Here is a 20,146-nt window from a genome sequence, read left to right as displayed (position 1 = left end):
GAAAATCAGCTGTAGTCTTAGTAAAGCAATGAGGGGCCGCTAGGGTGCAAGTATGCAGCTCAAGTTTAGTGGGTAATTCAGGGTAACACGAATAAAAGCCTTTCGTGAAGGTAACCACTTCAAAGGGTTAAGTTATTGAAGGGGTTAACCCCTTCACGTGGTTACCATAATGAAGGTGTTAACCATTTCGCTGGGTTTCGAGGATGTAACTCGAACAAAAGGTAACACTGCGATATGAGTTACCCCGTGTACGGGTTACCCTGTCAAACGGCTTAACTCTAAAGTGGGGTTGTCCGGTCCCTGATTATAACTACAGATCGAACTAATTCCAGCAATTTCTGTTAACTTTATAACCTAACTTTTACGCAGCTAACTAGCTACTAAACTTTTTATCGTATGCTTGTCTTGCTGGAATGGTTTTACTAGGTTAAGGTTAAGGAGTTTCGTGAAAAAAAAAAACAATTAAAATAATGTTCCTCTTTATTCTGATTGGTTCTTAGGACACTTTAAAATATTGATAACAAAAATAGCAATATTAAATATATCGTACAACAATACAAAATGTAACTTATACCTTACCTAATTGTAACAATATTTTAGCCCAATGCTACTCATTTTAAATGCACAAGACTAACAACTAGTATTAGGTTCAAACGTTAATATCAGACTTTAATTTCAATTGAAACTATCTCAAACGTATACCTAAACTTAAAATATTTTGAATCAATTTTCATAAATCAATACAAGTAAAATTGTTTATTTAATAACGGTGTAGTTATCGTTCCGTTATTATATAAATTATTATGAATCCGTTTCACCATAATATATTATGTATCATAATAGTCGAAAAATTTCTCTAATATATTTGGTATTATCGTAATTATTTTGTATGTAGACATTTTACATTTAGGCATTATTATTTTTCCTCCTAATTTATAATAAACAAAAATAAATCAATTAAAATTACTTCTTAGCAATGATTAAGTTTTCAAAATTCGGTTCCAGTTCACGTATTTTGTCCAGCAGGACTTCCGCCAGGTTGGATTCTGGATTTGTATCTGTGAATGGGAAATATTAATAGGAGTTTCTTCATGATAAATATTTTATCGACGAGGGACGAAAAGGAAAAAGAGGAAAATATATTATATTATTTTCATCATCATCTTCGGTGGGTGTGCGGTCATTTCCATTGATGTAACACCTATTTACTACCTATGTTCTACGAATAAAGACTTTGTATTTGTATCTTGGTGATTGATTATGATTTATATATTTTTGACAACCCTATGTCACGTTATTTAATATATGGAGGTAATATAATAAGTACGTCTTCCGACTTAATGAACCAATTTTTAAAGTAAATGTAGTGGGGTAATTTTCACGAAATTCCGAAATTCTTGTCCTTGGAGTTTATAGAAAAATCCAACAAAGAAATAGATGTTACTAATGTTTCTATACAATCACCATAGCTATACCTAAAAGTTTCACATAAGATTTAAGAGCCGTATAAATAAATAAATAAAAATTCAGAACTATAATGTTCCTAATATCATTCCCTCACTGTGTCCCAAGTACCTATTTTATTTATTTTTATTTACAAAACAAACACAAAAATCATTCTGATCATATTCGAGTAGGTTGCATTGTTTAAGAATATTATAAATTTATGGGAAAAATTAGCGGTACAAAGTGAAAAACGCGTTAAAAATTTGAATATTCATATGTGTCTCACAAAAATAAATCATTCCCTCACACTATTACTGGCAGTTGAATTATGAACGAATTTTAAATAAAATACGAACGCTACCGTCAGCTTTTGAAAGTTGGCACTAATGTCAATTTATCAAAATGGCGGATTTTCTGTGATTGTGTTCGGGTGTCCGCTCAAAAAAGTTTTTATTAATTTTATTGTTAAAATAAACTTTTTGATCGTCATTTCATCACATTCTAAAAAAACAAAAGGTAAGTACTATAACTGATTATAAGTTGCACAGCTAAGATGGCTTTTGGGAGTTATTTCCATAACCAGAAAAATCGTTTTAAAAGTAAGGTTATGTTACGAGTTCTTTACGGTTATTCTTTATTTCGTCATTCCCTCACCATCATTCCCTCCTAAAAATGTATGGTGAGGGAATGATGATATATGAGGGAATGATTTTTGGTGGGCTAACTGGCTTTTTTTTTGTTTGCTTTTATTAACACTTGAATTTATTGCTGCAATATTGTTGTAGATTAAAAAATGTCAAGAAAAAAGAAGATAAGCAAAGAAGAAGCTAAATTAAAAAAGCGAGAATATGACCGAAAGCGCAGGGAAAACATGAAAGCTGATCCTGAAACACTTCAAATACTTCGCGAAAAAGAAAGAGTTAAATGTAGAAAAAAAAAAGAAAAAGGTCAAGTAAAACCTATATCCGCAATGAGTTTCCGAGAAAGAAGACAAAAAAGGAAAAACTGGAGGAAAAATAGCCAAATATATAGAGACAAAAAAGTAAAAGTGCGCAAGAATTTAGCAAGACTGTTAGATGAGACACCACCTCCTAGCCCAGAACCTGGACAAAATAATGATCAATTAAGAAATCTGGCAGTTAATCGGAGAAGGCAGCAACTCAGAAGGCGTAGAGGAATACTTTATGCAAGAATATCCAGATTACAGGAAAGACTGAAACAAGAAATAAGAAGAAAAGAGAGATTCCGTAAGAGATGTCAAAGACAAAATAAAAATAATCAGACTTCACCGGAAGCTAAAGTATCAGCTCTCTTAAAGAACGTCCGAGTTCCTGAAATTGTGAAGAAGAAGCTTCTCCTATCAGAAGTTATTACTAAACAGCTAAAAGATAGGTACAGTAATTTAAAGAAACATTGTGAAAAGAAAAAGTACTATGAAATAGTAAAACCAGATCTTTTGAAGAAGCACAAACTACTCAGCTTATCGAAACAGTTTTTCAAACATGATTCTTACAAAAAGAGCGTTTCTAGGAAAGTCAGTGCTAAATTGATGAAGGTCAAAAAGGATGTTCAAGATTTTTTGGAAAAAGATGAAAGTTCTCGTATGTGCCCAGGAAAGAAGGATTTCGTAAGGTCAAAGGGACAGGTGAAACAAAAACGTTTACTGTGCGATACCATGAAAAATTTGCACAATAAATTCCTGACTACAGTTGATTATAAAATAAGCTTGACAACTTTCTGCAGATTTCGGCCTTTTTGGGTGACTTGGGCAAATATAAAAGACCGTAACACATGCAAATGTGTAATCCACGCAAATGTTCAACGGATAATCATGAAGTTACATGAAAATAAAGTATTGCCTTGCTGTAATCTAACTAAATTTTTGACCATGAAAACATGCAATGTCTATTCAACTAAATGTCTGTTACGAGAATGTGAAGGTTGTGCAAACAAAATGGTAGAGTATTATCTTCCACAGCCAAACAGAATAGTGACTTATGAACAGTGGATGTATGAAACTATATCCTACGAAAAAAATGGAAAGATGAAGACATAAGAAAACCTATTTTAAAAGAGATCAAGGTTTCACTAAGATCATTGGTAGTTCAATTAGAAAATACTTTGCCTTCATTCTTTAAACACATAGCCACAATAACACACCAGTATCAGACCATATCAGAACTTAAAAATACTTTAACTGACAATGAAGTCCTTATTCACATAGATTTCAGTGAAAACTATTGTTGCAAATATAATGAAGAGATTCAGGCAGTACATTTTGGAGGTGCAAGACAACAAGTTACACTACATACAGGAGTATTATATTTACGTGAAAATGACACTGTAAAACCCTACACGTTTTGTTCTCTTTCTGAAAATAATAGACACGATGCAATGGCAGTATGGGCACACTTACTACCAGTTTTTGAGTGGCTTATAAGTTACAATCCAAACATTCACAGAATACACATGCTAAGTGATAGTCCTGTCAACCAGTACAAGAACAAATTCATGTTTCACCTAGTATATCATCATATAAATGATTTGTTTCCGGGTGCGACATTTTTTGCGTGGAATTATTCAGAACCAGGCCATGGTAAAGGTGCTCCTGATGGTGTAGGTGGCACATTAAAAAGAACAGCGGATAAAGCGGTTGCTGAAGGCAAGGACATCGTAAATTTGAAATCTCTTAAAGAAATTTTGTTGGCGAGATGTTCTTCAATAAAGCTTTTTGAAGTTACCACTGCTAATATCGCGAAGATAGAAGACTTAGTCAAACAGTCAACCATCATTGCTGCATTTCGTGGAACCCAGAAAATGCGTCAATTTGTGTTCAGTAATGATGTCTTGGAATTTAGAAGTCTTTCATGTTATGAATGTTCAGAAAAATGTAAACATTTTCACATGGGATATTACAAATCTTCAAAACGTTGCATTGAAAAACCAAAGTCCTCTGAATCAAAAACACGTAAAAAAATCTAATGATGATGGACATTCGTCAAACGATGTTAAAAAGCCAGTTAAGTTATAAATTTTGTTTGTGATACTAAACATTTATTTTATTTAAAGTTTAAAATAAGAAGTTTTTCTGTTGTTAAAAATGCTGTTAGAGGAATGTTTAAGTTAGCAAGGATTTTGTTGTCATTGTTATTTAATTAAAAGCCTTAATTAAGTGCCATAATAAATAAAAATAAGTTTAAATTAAAGTTATGCAAAAATGCTGCAATGATTTTGTGACTTGCTAGAATTACTCATTAATCTTACTTATTGTTTAAGAAAAAAAATTCATTCAATAAAAAGATTTCATTGAAAGAAAACTAATTTTATTTAAAAAGCTTCATGACTTGTACTCTATAATAATCATTCCCTCACCTTAATTGTCATTCCCTCACTTTTATTTTTTTTAATGTCCTCATAACTTTCATACAACGCGATAATTTTTGGGACTACTACATAAATAAATTCTAGTAACATTAGTACTATCAAATTCACCTAAAATAAATATCAAATATTTTAATATTTTTTGTCATTTTAAGATAGCCGAATTTCGGAATTTCGTGAAAATTACCCAGTGATAGCTTACCATCATAGAAAACTAACACTATTTTGTCTCTGCATTCAGAGCTTTTGGATAATATAGTGGTCAGTGTGTTGCAGAAGTCTTCAGCCACATCATCTGGATTGACATCTGATAATTCTGTAACAAAAAAATACTTCTTTAATAAATAGTAGTAAATATAAAAAATAGTTTGCTAATAAGTACCCAGTAGTCATCCAGCATTGTCTAGCACAAGTATTACGCCAGTACAAGCAATCCGCATCATGTAGCTCGTCCCGTATCGAGTATCGTGGGACATCAGCTTTAGGGTCACACACACGTCACACACTGTCTGCTTGTAGAAATGAGATGTAACCTTCATAGAGGTCCCTGTTGTCCATGACGCGGCGCAGCGTGTGCAGCGGCGTGGCGCACTCGGCCACGAGGTAGGCGGGCGCGGAGGGGGGGGAGCCGGCCCGCCGCAGCTTGTACACAGAGTTCTTGTAGATGCGGTCCTTCACGCCCGCCACGTCCTTCTTCACGAACTCCAGCGACTGGAACATTACATGGTCAACGGATGGCGCACACTCTAAAGGCTGCGGAACAAATAGAATTACGTCACGATTGTTCGTGCGGTTTTTGAATAAATTTTGATTGGATTAGATTTTCAAGCAACGTTAAAAAGAAAACAGAGTTGCATATAGGCACTTTACTTTTTCTTCAATATGAGGCTATTATCACAACATATAGGTAAAGCTAGTGAAATAAAGGTACAAAGATATACTTAACTACAAATGGAAATCATACCAAACAAGACTCAAGCTTAATAACATCATCCTGGGGCTTATTGAAGAGTTCTAGGTTCGGAGGACTGTATAGCGACTTGGTGATGACCACAAACAGTTTCTTGACAGGCACAACGACGCCGTGCGTGGCCTCATAGCTCGTCACGTTCTGCTCGAAGCCGCCGTAGCTGCCACCATCAGAAGGAATAACATGCATGAGATACCCTTCATAGAAACTGCAAGCCATACCCACACCATAGTTTGCCGACATTGGTTTCTTTTCCTAAAAAAAACAAAATATAGAGTAAGCTTTGTGTGAAAATTTAACTTTTCAAACGAATCATTCTTCATTAATTAATAACATATTTTGTGAAATATTGATATAAATTGTAAAGTCACACAAATTGTAAACAATTATTTTGGTAGAAAAAGAGCATATATTATATTTAGTACATGCATCACTTACCAAGTCTGGATATTTGACAATCAGACATGCAACAAAAATCAAAGGGAAGTCTTCAGCAAAAAACTTCTGTTGGTTGATGATAAGAACCATGACGGAAAATGCATACATGACCAACTGTAACATGTTGATATTCTGCAGGACTCGCACATCCAACTCACGCTTCTCATGGAAAACATTATAAGCTATCACACTCAGGCCTTTGCTTCCCTGTATAGTCAGAATGTAAAGGATGTATCGCACTGAAAATAAGACGGTAAAATAAAGTCACTGGAAGAATTACCAACAGCCATATTCTTCAGGGACTATCACATCATTAAACAACACTTTGAATATAATAGAAAAAAGCTTTAAAGCCAGGCAAGACATAACAAACTTACCTATTGTTAACATCCATTTATGTTTGTCATTTAAATCCAAACTTTTTGAGGCTATAACAAACAGTAGTGTTACTAGTGAAATAACTATAAACAAAACAGACATATTAATTCACTACAAAAAGTTCTATAACAATGAGTTCTTATAATCTCAGTGGCAGTTCAAACAATGGTGGAAATTCTGAAAAGCTTAAATAAAACTTGAATCAGTATTTTGGGTACACAGACTGTGAGGTCTTTGTTGTGGGTCACAACCACATAATATTATGATGATTCACTAGTGAGCTTATGTATACCGAATTATAAACAAAGACTTTTACAAAAAGGATGTAAGTGATTAAGATAAATAGTGCTGTATATAGTAGCATTCGGGAACTAAAGGCTTCATTGTCAGACTGGACAATATTACTACTGAGAAACTGCAATAAAGATGAATATGTCTTGTGATAAACATTGCCTATAATTAACCGTCACTTTGAAGTAGCTCCAGGGAAAAATTGAAACTACATTTATGTCCCGATTTTGGTAAGATTAAAAACTTTTGATGATATTGTTCACTTACCAACTGTTATACAAATTGCGAGAATTACTTGCAGCGCAAAAACATGCATTCGATTATGTTTCTCCATTATCTGTAACAGCACAAATAAACGTAGGAAGGAATAATTCGAATAACGTCAATAATAAAGATAAGTCATTCATGTTTATTCATTAGTTACTCAAAATTGAAAGTTACTTTTATAATTACAATTTTGTGACTTTTAATTGAATACCTATTCTGGTTTTCATCATGAAATATTTGAAAAAGGATAAATAAATAGCTGTTTTAAAAACGTTACTTATATAGAGGTAAGGGGAACACCCGCTTCCGCTCTCACATTTCTCACAACTCAACTCACAACACAAACTCAAAACAAAGTTTTGACAGTTGATTGAAATATTGGCTTTTAACCGTGACATATAATTTCACAGAGTAACTAAGTGTTAGGTATAAAATTGTATTAATTGCATATTGTTTGACATTAAAGGTGCGGCGTCATGAAGTTGTTTGTCATTCGTTTGCAGTGATAAATCTAGTCTCGACGCGACCTCATTCGTATCCCATGGCATTGGCAGTGATACAAGGGAAAAAAATAAGAATCTTATTTTGTTTGGTTCCATTATTTCCAGGAATTAATTTATTAGCCGTATAAGCATCACAATTATGTCAACTTGTTTCATCCCTCACTCTCGATTAAACAAAGCTGAAAATGTTGAGCTTTGTCGCTACATTATCACTTGACTATATTTGTTGCTGAAAACGATGTCGCGCGGCTGCGTGAGGCCGTAACTTAATTGCTACAATTTTTTTAGTCTGTACACGCAGCATATCATGAATTTTTCATGACACTATGACAGTGACGTTTGTCCTTGTTTAAATTGTTGCAACAGAATCTATCGAATCTATACATGTACCCAAAAACCTATAGATATCAAAATATTGTGGGGCTTAAAATATCCATACTTGATTAAAAATGGTTGTTTGTAAATTTTTCCAACAAGGATATTGTCGTTTTGGAAAGAATTGCAGAAATGAACACATATACGGATCCAAATATTCTTATCATGGTAAGTACTGCCTATTGTTCGCATATATAGTGACAAACGGTGCTCCAAATTATCCACGTAGCTTCGGGTAGTGTCTATAACACCTACCTTTTTTCTGAAGCCTTGAAGCTTATGGGATTTGCTATACGTGTTATGATTTACAGCAAACGCACCCGCGGCTGCACCAGCCCCTGCGGCGGTAGTACAACAGCCTGGTGGAGTGACAGATGAGCAACTTGTGAACCAGGTGCAGTCTGACATCCAGGCAGTTCTTCGAGGAGGACAGTGGATTCACTCGTGCTATTCTCCTTTTAAAGACAAACCTTACTCGTTCCCGGGACTCACCGACCTATCGCCAGAGGAAGCTCGACTCTTTATGTATGAGGCTAAAAAGAATAACACTCTTGGAGTTGCAGTAAGTTACAATTGTTTTACAATGACAAAGTAATTGAAAATCTACTTTCCAGTTTCATTAATAATAGTAGAATGTGATATTATAATTGTATAAATACATATATAGAAGTGTTATGTTGGCCTGGACAGATTCCTATTTAAAGTCTCAAGACTCATTTTAAATACAGGTCTTATAATTTTCCAGGTTAACTATATGAATGAACTAGAAAAAACAACAAAACAAAAATATGCTCAACTGCTGCAACCAAATGTGGCCATCATCAAGGTATTAAGAAGCCTTTACAAAGGAGAGTATGCCACATCACCATTTGGGAATGCACAAGAGAGCAATGTAGGACAGAATGCATTCGCTAGTAACAACGCAGCATCTTCAATATTCCGCAGTGCAGTCCAAGCAGCACCAATGAATGCTGAATCTCCTAACAATGCTCAATCAATATTCAGCCAGGCACAAAAAAGTATATTCAACACCCAACCAAGTCAACCAATGGATTCAGCCAAAGATTTATTTGCTGCAGCCAATAACACAAATGTTTTCGGACCCAGCGTTCCTCCAGCTAATATATTTCAAACCCAGCAGAACCAGGACACAGCTGCTAAATCAATATTTGCTTCAGCAGTTCAGAGTAATTTTAATACAAATAATCAAAGTAATCCAGCCAGTATATTTGCTGCTGCAAATCAAAATACCTCACCATTTAGTCAAGGAAATGTCTTTCAGGCAAGTCCTAATCAAGGACCTGTATTTGGACAGCAAAGCAAACCTCCATTACAAAGTGATCCAGGTGTGTACAGTATGGTAGATGACTTGGCAGAAAGTGATTTGGAAGCATTCAAAGGTGACAGTTTCCAGTTAGGCTTCATACCTGACCTTCCACCACCATACGAGCTTTGTATGGCTCCTGCGAACTCAACCTTTTTCAGTTAAGACTCAAATTTTTTTTTTGTTTTTACAGTATTTGAGTTAAGGTGTTACTTGTTTTAATTTAACATGAAATACTAGTCTATCAATATTATGTTTTGTATTCAGTAAAAAAAGTATTGTAGTATCAAATACACTGTTATTAGTTGTCTATAATCCATATTTTTCAACCCTAAAATCTTTATTTGATATTGTAATTTTCTGTTTCAATATTTATTAAAATACATGAATACCAATAATGATATTAAGGAAGTTAATAAATTATGCTGATTGACTATAAGCCCTCATAGGTCCTCTTCCCATGTTCATTGGCGCTCCTTCAAACTCTGTACAGCGCCATCTATGCGCAGTCACGACGTTAACATAACGTTATCATTTCTAAAAACGGTATCACTATTCTATTCCGCTCTGTCTGTGTGGGAAGGGCGAGACAACAACAAGAACAACGCGTCTGCGTGACGTTGGAGGAGCGCCTATGCGAAACGCCAGTGGGATAGGGGCGTTACCTATAACCTTTTAACTGGACCGCGCAGCCGACCCCTTTTTAAGTTTTTCAATGCAACAGCCGTGTGTTATCAGAACATGCGGTTGTATTCACTAGTACATAAGGAAAGTAAGATGTATATGTAGAGTGTAAGTTTTTATGTAGTTTGTATATTGTATTACTCAAGTATGTTTAGGAAAAAAAGAGTTGGTTACTTCACATACAATAAGTGAAAATTTTCTTTTCTAGAACTGAGATTTTTTCCTGAGTGCTCATGACTCATCTGCTTTTGCTGCACACATTTAAATTTGTTTTTTTTCGAAATAGTTAATTACCTTTTTCATTCGTTTTATCACAATGTCCACAATGTGTGAAGTATTTATTTTCTGTTTGTATTGTTATAATTTGTTGTAAAAATCATGTTATCTGACTCAACTATATTTGACTGTGATGATTGGTTTAGATTTAAGAAAGTAAATGACTGAATAAACTGAAATAACTGAATAAATCTATGTTTTACAGAATGTAGTTTTATTTACCTTAAAATATATTCTATGTATTAATTGTAAAAAACCTAAGATACAATAGTCAATCACTTGTATAATGTTTTTACTCCATTCCACTATAACAGTAAGATTACAATTTTGAACACCTGTAACAGTTTGACAGTATTCTGGGAAATGCGAAATATGTTACTCTAACAATTGTTGCTATTATTGTAGAAGTAGGTTATAAATGATACTTTCAAAACAACGGACTGTTAAATATATTGCTGTATATCAAATCCGTCAAAGTTGCATCAATATTTTCACGTTTAATGATCGATTTCGCCGAGGTACAGTTGCTTGTCGCTGGAGGCAGAGAGCACGATGGGCTCGTTACGATGGAAGTCGACGTCGTTGACGGAGCCGTTGTGTCCCGGCAGCTTGTACAGCACGCGCCGCGACGTCGTGTCCCAGATGTACAGGTAGCGGTCCGCAGAACCCGCCGCCACCTACGAATCAATCAAATAAACTCAATAAAAAACCAAATTCTTTAAAGGTAGAAAATATTTGGTTTCCGAATAATCAATCACCTTTAAAACTGCTATCCTTATCCAAACGGTTGTCCATTTAGTTCAAAGCCTCTACGAATTTAAACCTTGATCACAACTGCTAGGATCTATTTTTTTGTTTCTGTTAATATTAACGTTAGCTACGATGTACTAATTCATAAAATACGAGTCGCAAAATTAGTTGAAAATTTGCTACGACTCTGCAACTTAGTTCAAAATTATGAATGTTAAATTTTGACACGACTCTCCAAACTGGTTCATAATGTCAAGCATTTTTTTTTAAATAGTTATAATTTTGGGATACCTTAGATCCGTCGTGTGACCAGGCGCAGCGCAGCAGGTTCTTCTCGAAGTTGTGCTGGTGTCCCGACATGAGCTTGACGCAGCGCTCGGACGGCGCGAAGGGCCGCACGTCCCATATCCGAAGCGAGTTGTCCATCGAGTTCGACAGCAGGTACGAGCCGTCGTACGAGAGGGCCATGCCTGGAGGCAACAGGAGTTACTTAAAATAATCTTATAGGATGGATGGCGTAGCGAGGAGGGCGGCAAAATTGAGAAATTATCGGCATATATCATGTAAAATTTCAATGTTCCGCGCGCGAACAAAACATGAACAAACAGGTGTAACTTTTCTTCATGACAAATAAAAGGAGCTTTTTTATATTCCTATTTTGGGCGACAAGGTGTGATCAGATCACATTAGAATGATCGGTCTTAGTAACTAATTTATCCGTGCATAAGCTGACGCGTCGATATGTAGGTCCTCATCAACAGATGCTTGACTGCAATTAAACTTCAATTTCGTGAAAGAATAACAAACAAATAACATAACATATACACACACACAATAACATTTCTTTCACATTTTTAGTGGGAAATGAATTGGGCATACTTACAAAACTGATCATTATTAATTTGATTAGGACAGACATTAATAACTATAAAAAAAAATTCAGTTACCTGTGATAGTATCAGTGTGGCCCTTAATCTTGTATGATAGCTGATTGTTTCTGATGTCCCAAACCTTGACTACATTGTCTATGCCTCCTGATATTATTTTCTCAGCCGTGTCATTAAACAGGACTGATGTCACGGGGTACCCGCTATCAAATGACGCTATGGGGTTACGCTTTCTTGCATCCCATAGCTTTATTGTGTTATCATCTGAAGCTGATACTAGGAGCTCTGGACCTCTTCTCGCACCTAGAAATATATTATATCTGTTTAGGAAATAAATTTTGGAAACAAGACTATTATTACTTCCAAGAGTGTAGAGTACTTTTTAAGTTATTTTGGTAGTAGTCAAACAGGATTTTATCAAACTTGGATATCACTATCTAACCTGAGCAAGAGTTAACAAAACTAGCATGTCCTTTAAGTTTCTTGATTCTTGTGCCTGTAGGTACATCCCATACAGCCACCGTGTTGTCTGTGGCACAGGAGTACAGGTGGGAGCCATCAGGAGAAAAGCACAGCTCCATGACAGCGCCAGTGTGGCCTTTCATCACCATTACATTTTCACACTGTCCATACACATTCCATAGAACTGAAAGATATAAAAAAGAACTGAATAAATTGTAATTACATAAAATTTAAAAAATTATCAGTTCTTCGTACTATTTTAAATACAACTTTAGACCACACTTACATATTTGCCTATCAAAGCCAGCCGAAGCCAAATGTTTACCTTCAGGGTGAAATTTAGATGCAAATATTTCACCCTGATGTCCTTCTAATAACATTATAGGTGCATAAAGATTCGATGTTCTGGGCACCTGGAAAGCGTAATATATATGTAATTAATTGTGTCATGTCGTTAAAATATTGTATTGTTGAGTAAAACTTACCGACGAAGTCACCACAGCCTTCTCTCTAGTACCAACAACAGATATCTCATGACGGGTTCGTTTTGCGGGAACTAGGGATAAATCATCCGCTTTTCTTTTTGCTTCTATTTCTGGCATTTTGTTTAGTTTTAGTAACTATTTATGTTTCACAGATTTCATTAACTTTCTAACCTACAACGTTGTTATTATTGACGCACAGACCACAGACAATTGGTTTACAAATGTAACTTTTATTTTGTTGATGTTTTGTAGGTTAAAAATCCATATGGTTCATAGACAACTAATAAGTTTTCCGAGAAAAACTTTGGATAAGAAAGGCTAGTAACAATATTTCTCAAGACTGCAGTTTATGAATCTTATTATAGCGAACTATGTAATATAAATTCTTATTTTTTAGAGCTTAAATTATCTAATTAAAGGTATCACTATTCTATTCCGCTCTGTCTGTGTGGGAAGGGCGAGACAACAACAAGAACAACGCGTCTGCGTGACGTTGGAGGAGCGCCTATGCGAAACGCCAGTGGGATAGGGGCGTTACCTATAACCTTTTAACTGGACCGCGCAGCCGACCCCTTTTTAAGTTTTTCAATGCAACAGCCGTGTGTTATCAGAACATGCGGTTGTATTCACTAGTACATAAGGAAAGTAAGATGTATATGTAGAGTGTAAGTTTTTATGTAGTTTGTATATTGTATTACTCAAGTATGTTTAGGAAAAAAAGAGTTGGTTACTTCACATACAATAAGTGAAAATTTTCTTTTCTAGAACTGAGATTTTTTCCTGAGTGCTCATGACTCATCTGCTTTTGCTGCACACATTTAAATTTGTTTTTTTTCGAAATAGTTAATTACCTTTTTCATTCGTTTTATCACAATGTCCACAATGTGTGAAGTATTTATTTTCTGTTTGTATTGTTATAATTTGTTGTAAAAATCATGTTATCTGACTCAACTATATTTGACTGTGATGATTGGTTTAGATTTAAGAAAGTAAATGACTGAATAAACTGAAATAACTGAATAAATCTATGTTTTACAGAATGTAGTTTTATTTACCTTAAAATATATTCTATGTATTAATTGTAAAAAACCTAAGATACAATAGTCAATCACTTGTATAATGTTTTTACTCCATTCCACTATAACAGTAAGATTACAATTTTGAACACCTGTAACAGTTTGACAGTATTCTGGGAAATGCGAAATATGTTACTCTAACAATTGTTGCTATTATTGTAGAAGTAGGTTATAAATGATACTTTCAAAACAACGGACTGTTAAATATATTGCTGTATATCAAATCCGTCAAAGTTGCATCAATATTTTCACGTTTAATGATCGATTTCGCCGAGGTACAGTTGCTTGTCGCTGGAGGCAGAGAGCACGATGGGCTCGTTACGATGGAAGTCGACGTCGTTGACGGAGCCGTTGTGTCCCGGCAGCTTGTACAGCACGCGCCGCGACGTCGTGTCCCAGATGTACAGGTAGCGGTCCGCAGAACCCGCCGCCACCTACGAATCAATCAAATAAACTCAATAAAAAACCAAATTCTTTAAAGGTAGAAAATATTTGGTTTCCGAATAATCAATCACCTTTAAAACTGCTATCCTTATCCAAACGGTTGTCCATTTAGTTCAAAGCCTCTACGAATTTAAACCTTGATCACAACTGCTAGGATCTATTTTTTTGTTTCTGTTAATATTAACGTTAGCTACGATGTACTAATTCATAAAATACGAGTCGCAAAATTAGTTGAAAATTTGCTACGACTCTGCAACTTAGTTCAAAATTATGAATGTTAAATTTTGACACGACTCTCCAAACTGGTTCATAATGTCAAGCATTTTTTTTTAAATAGTTATAATTTTGGGATACCTTAGATCCGTCGTGTGACCAGGCGCAGCGCAGCAGGTTCTTCTCGAAGTTGTGTGGACAACTAATAAGTTTTCCGAGAAAAACTTTGGATAAGAAAGGCTAGTAACAATATTTCTCAAGACTGCAGTTTATGAATCTTATTATAGCGAACTATGTAATATAAATTCTTATTTTTTAGAGCTTAAAATGCGAGCACGTTTCTGCATTGCTCATCGGGCCTTCGTATTGCATCTCCGTTATCATAGCTGTCAGTCAGTTGTCATCATGTCATTCAAACTTCAAAAGAAGAAAAGCGAGAGAAAAACAGAAAATATATGGGAAATCTGTTTACATAATTATAAAAACGGAATAAAAGTAATTAATATGAGAGAAAGTTAAGTTAATAAACAATTATTTAAAATGCAACAACTTCAACTAACATTGGCTATCATTAAACCGCACGCGGTAAAGAATCCAGTAGCATTGTCATTCATCAGAAATGTATTAAAACAAAATTTCATTGTAGTAAAAACCAAAAGAGTTACTTTAGACCAAAATGCAGCTAGTGTATTTTACAAGGAACACGTAGGAAAGTTCTTTTATAATCGTTTAACAACGTTTATGACTAGGTGAGTAAACGAATAAAGAGCGAGTTTTTTTATAGCCTAACCATGGTTTAGTGATGATTATTTGAAATTCATAATGACTATTTTCTCTACATAATTTCCTTATGTTTCTATTCCAGTGGTTCCATTGATTTACATGTTTTAGCTCATATGAATGCAATTCAGCTTTGGAGAAAAATTTTAGGCCCAACTAGTGTATACAAAGGACAATTTCAAGAACCGTATTGTTTGCGAGGCATGTTTGGTCTCTCTGATACAAGAAATGTGGCACATGGCTCAGGTAAGTGCATTATTGCATAAACAAAGCTAGTGTACCTCTCATAAATATTTAGTAAATAAGTAGAATAATGAACTGAAGTACTTAACCATTCCAGATTCACCCGACTCTGCAGAAAGGGAGATCAAGTTCTTCTTTCCTGAGTTCTCAGTATACCAATGGCGTAAAGAGGATGAAGAATGGTATAGAAAAGGCCCCATAGTGTTCAACCAACATTTGTTCCAACATGTTAAGAGATTGTGATGTTTGCCTAAAGACCAAAGTATAGCATAATTTTAAAAAGTGATAAATGGTAATTGCTTGTAACTTAGCCTTTCGTAAAGGCCAATTTTGTAGAAGTTTAAAATAATCTATTTTCTATAACCCATCCTTTTTAATTTCTTTTTAAGTTTAGCCATGTGTAGCATGCCATTTGATATGCACATAAAATCTAAACGTTTTTTACGACATGGCCTCTCAGGCTAAAACAAATATTTAATATCTTGATTGATATTGTTCCTTTTGGTGCCACACAATATACCTATCTATCCTTGTGTTCTATCTTGATATTACAATGAGTATTTAGGTATATAGAAAAAACAATTGATCTTTCAGTGGGTTTTTAAAATTAATCAATAAAATATAAAAAACCTACACCTGTCAGGAAAAGATTAGTTTGCCTCTGCCACTGTGGGGCTAAAATAATAGCGATGGGATCAGCCAGCAGGGATTTGAAAAGCAATTACAAACTGTTAGTAGATTTCAAACACCCACTAGGTATAATACTAGTAACTCTCAGCACTGTGGGAGTCAACTGATGTATTATGTACCACAGAAACTGCTTTCACTTGACTACTGGCTGTTGCCATATTGGTGTCACTTGAATCTTTTAAGTAGTAGCCTAGTCCATACTGTGATTTAACTACAAAAACATTGTTTTACTGTATAGTATATAATTATGTAAAAATAAACAAGATGATGATATCTATGTAAAACTAACAGAAAAATATTACTCCTTGTAACGTTATGATATATTATAAAGATGATACTACTTAAAGACTTGATAAAACATTGTGATTTTAAAACAAACTGCTCGTGAATAGTTTACTCTGAGTAAACTAAATAGGATTTAACTGCAAATTTTAAGGAGCTGACAGTTTGTTTCTGTGCATGATTCAAAATCGTATAATAGCTTTAGTTAATTTATTTTATAAATCAAATAATGTCATCTAGTTGTTGCAAGTCATAGAAATATAATTTCTATTTAAAACCACAACCTGTTTTCATTTGTCAAAGAAATGGACTAAAAACACAAATAATTGTATTTAAATCTCCAAAAAAAGTTATAGAAACACTGTAAATCATACAAACGTATCTAATTATATTAGTTACAACAATGAATAACATACAATAATATAATTAATACTAACATACGATAACGTCTGATTATCTTAACTGAGCGATATCACAAATAATTTACAGGAATCATACAACAAACGTGACATACAATTTAGATTTGGCTAGGACGGAATCTGTTAGACAGGGATGCTGCAGTCAGATTTACTGGATTGAAGAGGATTGTCAACAAAATAACATCATACAATTTGATTTGATTTCTAGCAAAGAAATGTAACTAGATTCTGAGATGGATGCAATAATTTCGATATGAATATCGCAAATTAAGACATTCAACATTTAACCACTAGTTCTAGACATAATCTCTACTGCTATCAATTTGTTCTTAATTAAAAATAAAAATACCATGTCTGCTTTCATTGATGAGCAGTTCAATTAACCTAAATGCAATCCTGGCATTTGAGTAATGCATAAATCTGACTGCACCATAGTCCCCAAAAGATCACCATAAATTTACAAGTTCTGACTCAGAACAAACACTGGCCACTCACTCCCCTATTTTTACAAACACCTTGGGCCGGGAAAACACCTTGATGCCCTCCTCAAGCTTTGCTAATTGTTTTTCTAGCTCCATTTTTCTATTACGCATTTTCAATGTGTCTGTTTTCACTGGCAATTTATTCAGTTCACTTACTAATTCTGCAAAACCTGAAAAGTGCGTTTTACAATATCAGTTAGGCATCACACAAAAAAATGAACTTAATTCAGAGATTAAAAATTGTATCTACTTAATGTTATTTTTGGCTACATATGAATTATTGTTTGAAATAAAACATCTTAATTCAAATTCATAAAGCCCAACAACTTTTTGCATCGCTACTAATATTATAAATGCGGAAGTAACTCTGTCTGTCTGTCTGTTACGCTTTCGCGTCTAAACCACTGAACTGATTTTAATGAAATTTGGTACAGAGATAGAGTTGACCTTGAGAAAGAACATAGGATAGTTTCTATCCCAGACTATTTAAAAAGTTTTCTTGGAAGTGCGATATAACCCGACCTCGACGCGGGCTAAGCCGCGGGCGAAAAGCTAGTAGTAATATATAGTTGGAATGTCTAAGCAGACTTACTATTCCTAAGCATCCGCAACGTCTCCTTTCGTTCAGTGTCTGGTAGCGTGACATGACCGGGCGGACATACTGAGTGGTCTTCGTCCGCTCTCGCGCCCTCCGTGTCCTTGGACCCCTGTTCCTTGCGCTCACGTAGGTATTTTGGTAGAACGCCTTTTTGGTAACCTGGAGATCAAAAAAACAATGATAAAGACTGTAAATGCCTGCAGTTTCTTAGGCTATTATTAGGCTAGCAAGAAGTGCTTTTTGAAGATCAAAACTACATCAGAGAGCACCTTGACTCTGCAGACACCTATACCAGCACTTTAAGTGCTTAATTTCAGTGTAGTAGTTGCAATGGTATTGTGGGAAATTAACATAAAAGAATGTTTGTTCAAGAATTTCTTTAAATAAATAAATAATAATAAATGATGTTACCTGATGGCAAGTAAGGATCTTTGGTGTCTTTCCTTTCCAGAATAGAATTTAACCGGCTGCGGTTCCTCTCCATGTCTATTAGATCATCTCCGGCCCGTCTGGGAGTGTGTGATGGAGGGGGACTTCTGTGGTGTCCCGTGTCTCCACTAGCTTTCATCTTTGCTTCAGTATCATCCCCCTCTTTCTTAGGGTATAACATGGTTAGCTTTGCACTTTCAGCCAGTTTCTGAGCAAGGTTGGACTCAATAGTTTGGCAACCAATATCCCGAAGGCGTCCTGATGATTCGGTTGACTTTACTTCTTCATCAGCGCAGTCTTCCACTGCTTTTGACTGTCTTAACTCTTTTCTTTTGAGAAACTCTGCCATGTCACCTTTTTTGATTCTAATGTCGGTCATTTTTTTGCGTGTGTTCGTAGAGCTAGTCTTTGCTATGTTGAGTGAGGTTTTCCCACTTTTGTTTGATGGTGATGACTTCACTTGGCCGAGAGAACTCCCTGCTGCTATAGGGTTCGTCAACCGCGGGGGGTGGACGTTTTTCGTGGTGTATTTGGGTTCTTTAGGAGATTTGCTTTGTATATATTTTAATTGTTTCATGTTTTCTCTGATGAAGTTCTTTTTTTGTTCTTTCTCTGAAAATAATTAATTTGACTCTTAAAAAAGTGTATGCTACAGTCAGAATTAAGACTAGAACCTATATAGCAGAACAGTGTTGCAGTATTCTTTATGTCTAGATGATTGCAAAACGTGACGTTTAAGTTAATTATAATAATGTTTCGTAACACATATTATAAAAACAAGAATTAACTAAAACGACTGTCTAACCACTGAACCATCCAACTGATACTGCAGTCTGCAGCTTGTATCCTCGATTGATAGCCATGACAGTTGTCTCTCAAAATTCACTCAGTCATTTAACACAATCACCATAATATGACCTGGTAACTACGTCACAACAAATAAATCTGATGGCCATGACAACAAGCTCTATGTATTTTGTATAAAATTAAAAGTAACGGAACTCACTTGGTTCGGGGAAGATACCCTTCAAAGTATACATTATTATTATCAAACGTTAACAAAATCTAAACAAAGAAAATATACACTCATTATTTAGCGTTCGATATAAAGTACACTTTTCTAATTGGTGTAAATGTTCATACTTCTGCACTTTAAATATTTTCAAGATTAAAAAATAATTCAGTGATTTTTTGTAATTTGCGCTCGGTTTTTGTCACTTTTTCAAAAAACTGTCAACTGTATTATCTATGGTCGCGTTTTGTTTCTGGCCACTTTTTGTTTTCGTTTACAATTTAATTAAATTATAATAAACAAATATACCGTTACGTGTAATGTTTCAGATAATTTATTATTATTTTATAAATAATCAGTTGATATTGCATTGCCAAGGAGAATAATCCTTGATAGGATTCACCGCAAGCTATGAGATAAAGTACATTAGATAATGAATGACGAATTGTTTAATAAATGGTTGCAGCAGTTTAGTTATAGATTTACCTGATAAAATATATCGCTGGATTATTAATAACACGTTTATGTATCGTATATTCAATCTTGACTTTTTTTCAGTAC

At 34.7% G+C, this 20,146-nt stretch overlaps 5 protein-coding genes and 1 pseudogene across 15 annotated transcripts; 2 read left to right on the top strand and 4 right to left on the bottom strand.

Moving 5' to 3' along the window:
- Positions 1-832: 832 nt before the first annotated feature.
- Positions 833-7,557, bottom strand: LOC113503863 (stimulator of interferon genes protein-like). Of its 10 annotated transcripts, none has more exons than XM_026885979.1 (8): positions 7,449-7,557; positions 7,172-7,241; positions 6,613-6,696; positions 6,236-6,474; positions 5,792-6,052; positions 5,361-5,580; positions 5,030-5,143; positions 833-1,058 (listed from the first exon to the last, which is right to left on the bottom strand). In XM_026885979.1, the coding sequence occupies exons 2-8, from the start codon at positions 7,236-7,238 to the stop codon at positions 964-966; spliced, it is 1,080 nt and encodes a 359-aa protein (XP_026741780.1). In that variant the 5' UTR covers positions 7,239-7,241; positions 7,449-7,557; the 3' UTR covers positions 833-963. The 10 variants fall into 10 exon arrangements, with proteins under 10 accessions (XP_026741780.1, XP_026741790.1, XP_026741788.1 ...); XM_026885989.1 differs by having other exon boundaries at positions 5,047-5,143; XM_026885987.1 differs by having other exon boundaries at positions 5,361-5,538.
- A 443-nt stretch (positions 7,558-8,000) lies between these two features.
- Positions 8,001-10,537, top strand: LOC113503862 (nucleoporin-like protein 2). Its single transcript, XM_026885977.1, has 3 exons — positions 8,001-8,217; positions 8,361-8,611; positions 8,795-10,537. Exons 1-3 carry the CDS (start codon positions 8,124-8,126, stop codon positions 9,536-9,538), a joined length of 1,089 nt encoding a protein of 362 aa, XP_026741778.1. The 5' UTR covers positions 8,001-8,123; the 3' UTR covers positions 9,539-10,537.
- On the bottom strand, positions 10,531-13,144 carry LOC113503864 (U5 small nuclear ribonucleoprotein 40 kDa protein-like). Its single transcript, XM_026885990.1, has 6 exons — positions 12,918-13,144; positions 12,719-12,845; positions 12,413-12,616; positions 12,031-12,273; positions 11,375-11,553; positions 10,531-11,010 (listed from the first exon to the last, which is right to left on the bottom strand). The coding sequence occupies exons 1-6, from the start codon at positions 13,032-13,034 to the stop codon at positions 10,831-10,833; spliced, it is 1,050 nt and encodes a 349-aa protein (XP_026741791.1). The 5' UTR covers positions 13,035-13,144; the 3' UTR covers positions 10,531-10,830.
- A 799-nt stretch (positions 13,145-13,943) lies between these two features.
- Positions 13,944-15,034, bottom strand: LOC113503953 (annotated as a pseudogene).
- On the top strand, positions 14,988-16,925 carry LOC113503867 (nucleoside diphosphate kinase 6-like). Its single transcript, XM_026885995.1, has 3 exons — positions 14,988-15,399; positions 15,516-15,676; positions 15,771-16,925. The coding sequence occupies exons 1-3, from the start codon at positions 15,191-15,193 to the stop codon at positions 15,914-15,916; spliced, it is 516 nt and encodes a 171-aa protein (XP_026741796.1). The 5' UTR covers positions 14,988-15,190; the 3' UTR covers positions 15,917-16,925.
- An 88-nt stretch (positions 16,926-17,013) lies between these two features.
- LOC113503865 lies at positions 17,014-19,801 on the bottom strand. 2 transcript variants are annotated; one of them, XM_026885992.1, is made up of 4 exons: positions 19,580-19,801; positions 18,556-19,185; positions 18,139-18,303; positions 17,014-17,716 (listed from the first exon to the last, which is right to left on the bottom strand). In XM_026885992.1, the coding sequence occupies exons 1-4, from the start codon at positions 19,611-19,613 to the stop codon at positions 17,556-17,558; spliced, it is 990 nt and encodes a 329-aa protein (XP_026741793.1). In that variant the 5' UTR covers positions 19,614-19,801; the 3' UTR covers positions 17,014-17,555. The 2 variants fall into 2 exon arrangements, with proteins under 2 accessions (XP_026741793.1, XP_026741792.1); XM_026885991.1 differs by lacking the exon at positions 19,580-19,801 and adding an exon at positions 19,379-19,511.
- Positions 19,802-20,146: the final 345 nt, after the last annotated feature.

The sequence above is a fragment of the Trichoplusia ni genome, chromosome 20 (assembly GCF_003590095.1).
Source record: "Trichoplusia ni isolate ovarian cell line Hi5 chromosome 20, tn1, whole genome shotgun sequence".
Taxonomy (NCBI): domain Eukaryota; kingdom Metazoa; phylum Arthropoda; class Insecta; order Lepidoptera; family Noctuidae; genus Trichoplusia; species Trichoplusia ni.
Note: the sequence above shows the minus strand (reverse complement) of the source record. Positions and strands in the feature narration are given on the sequence as shown.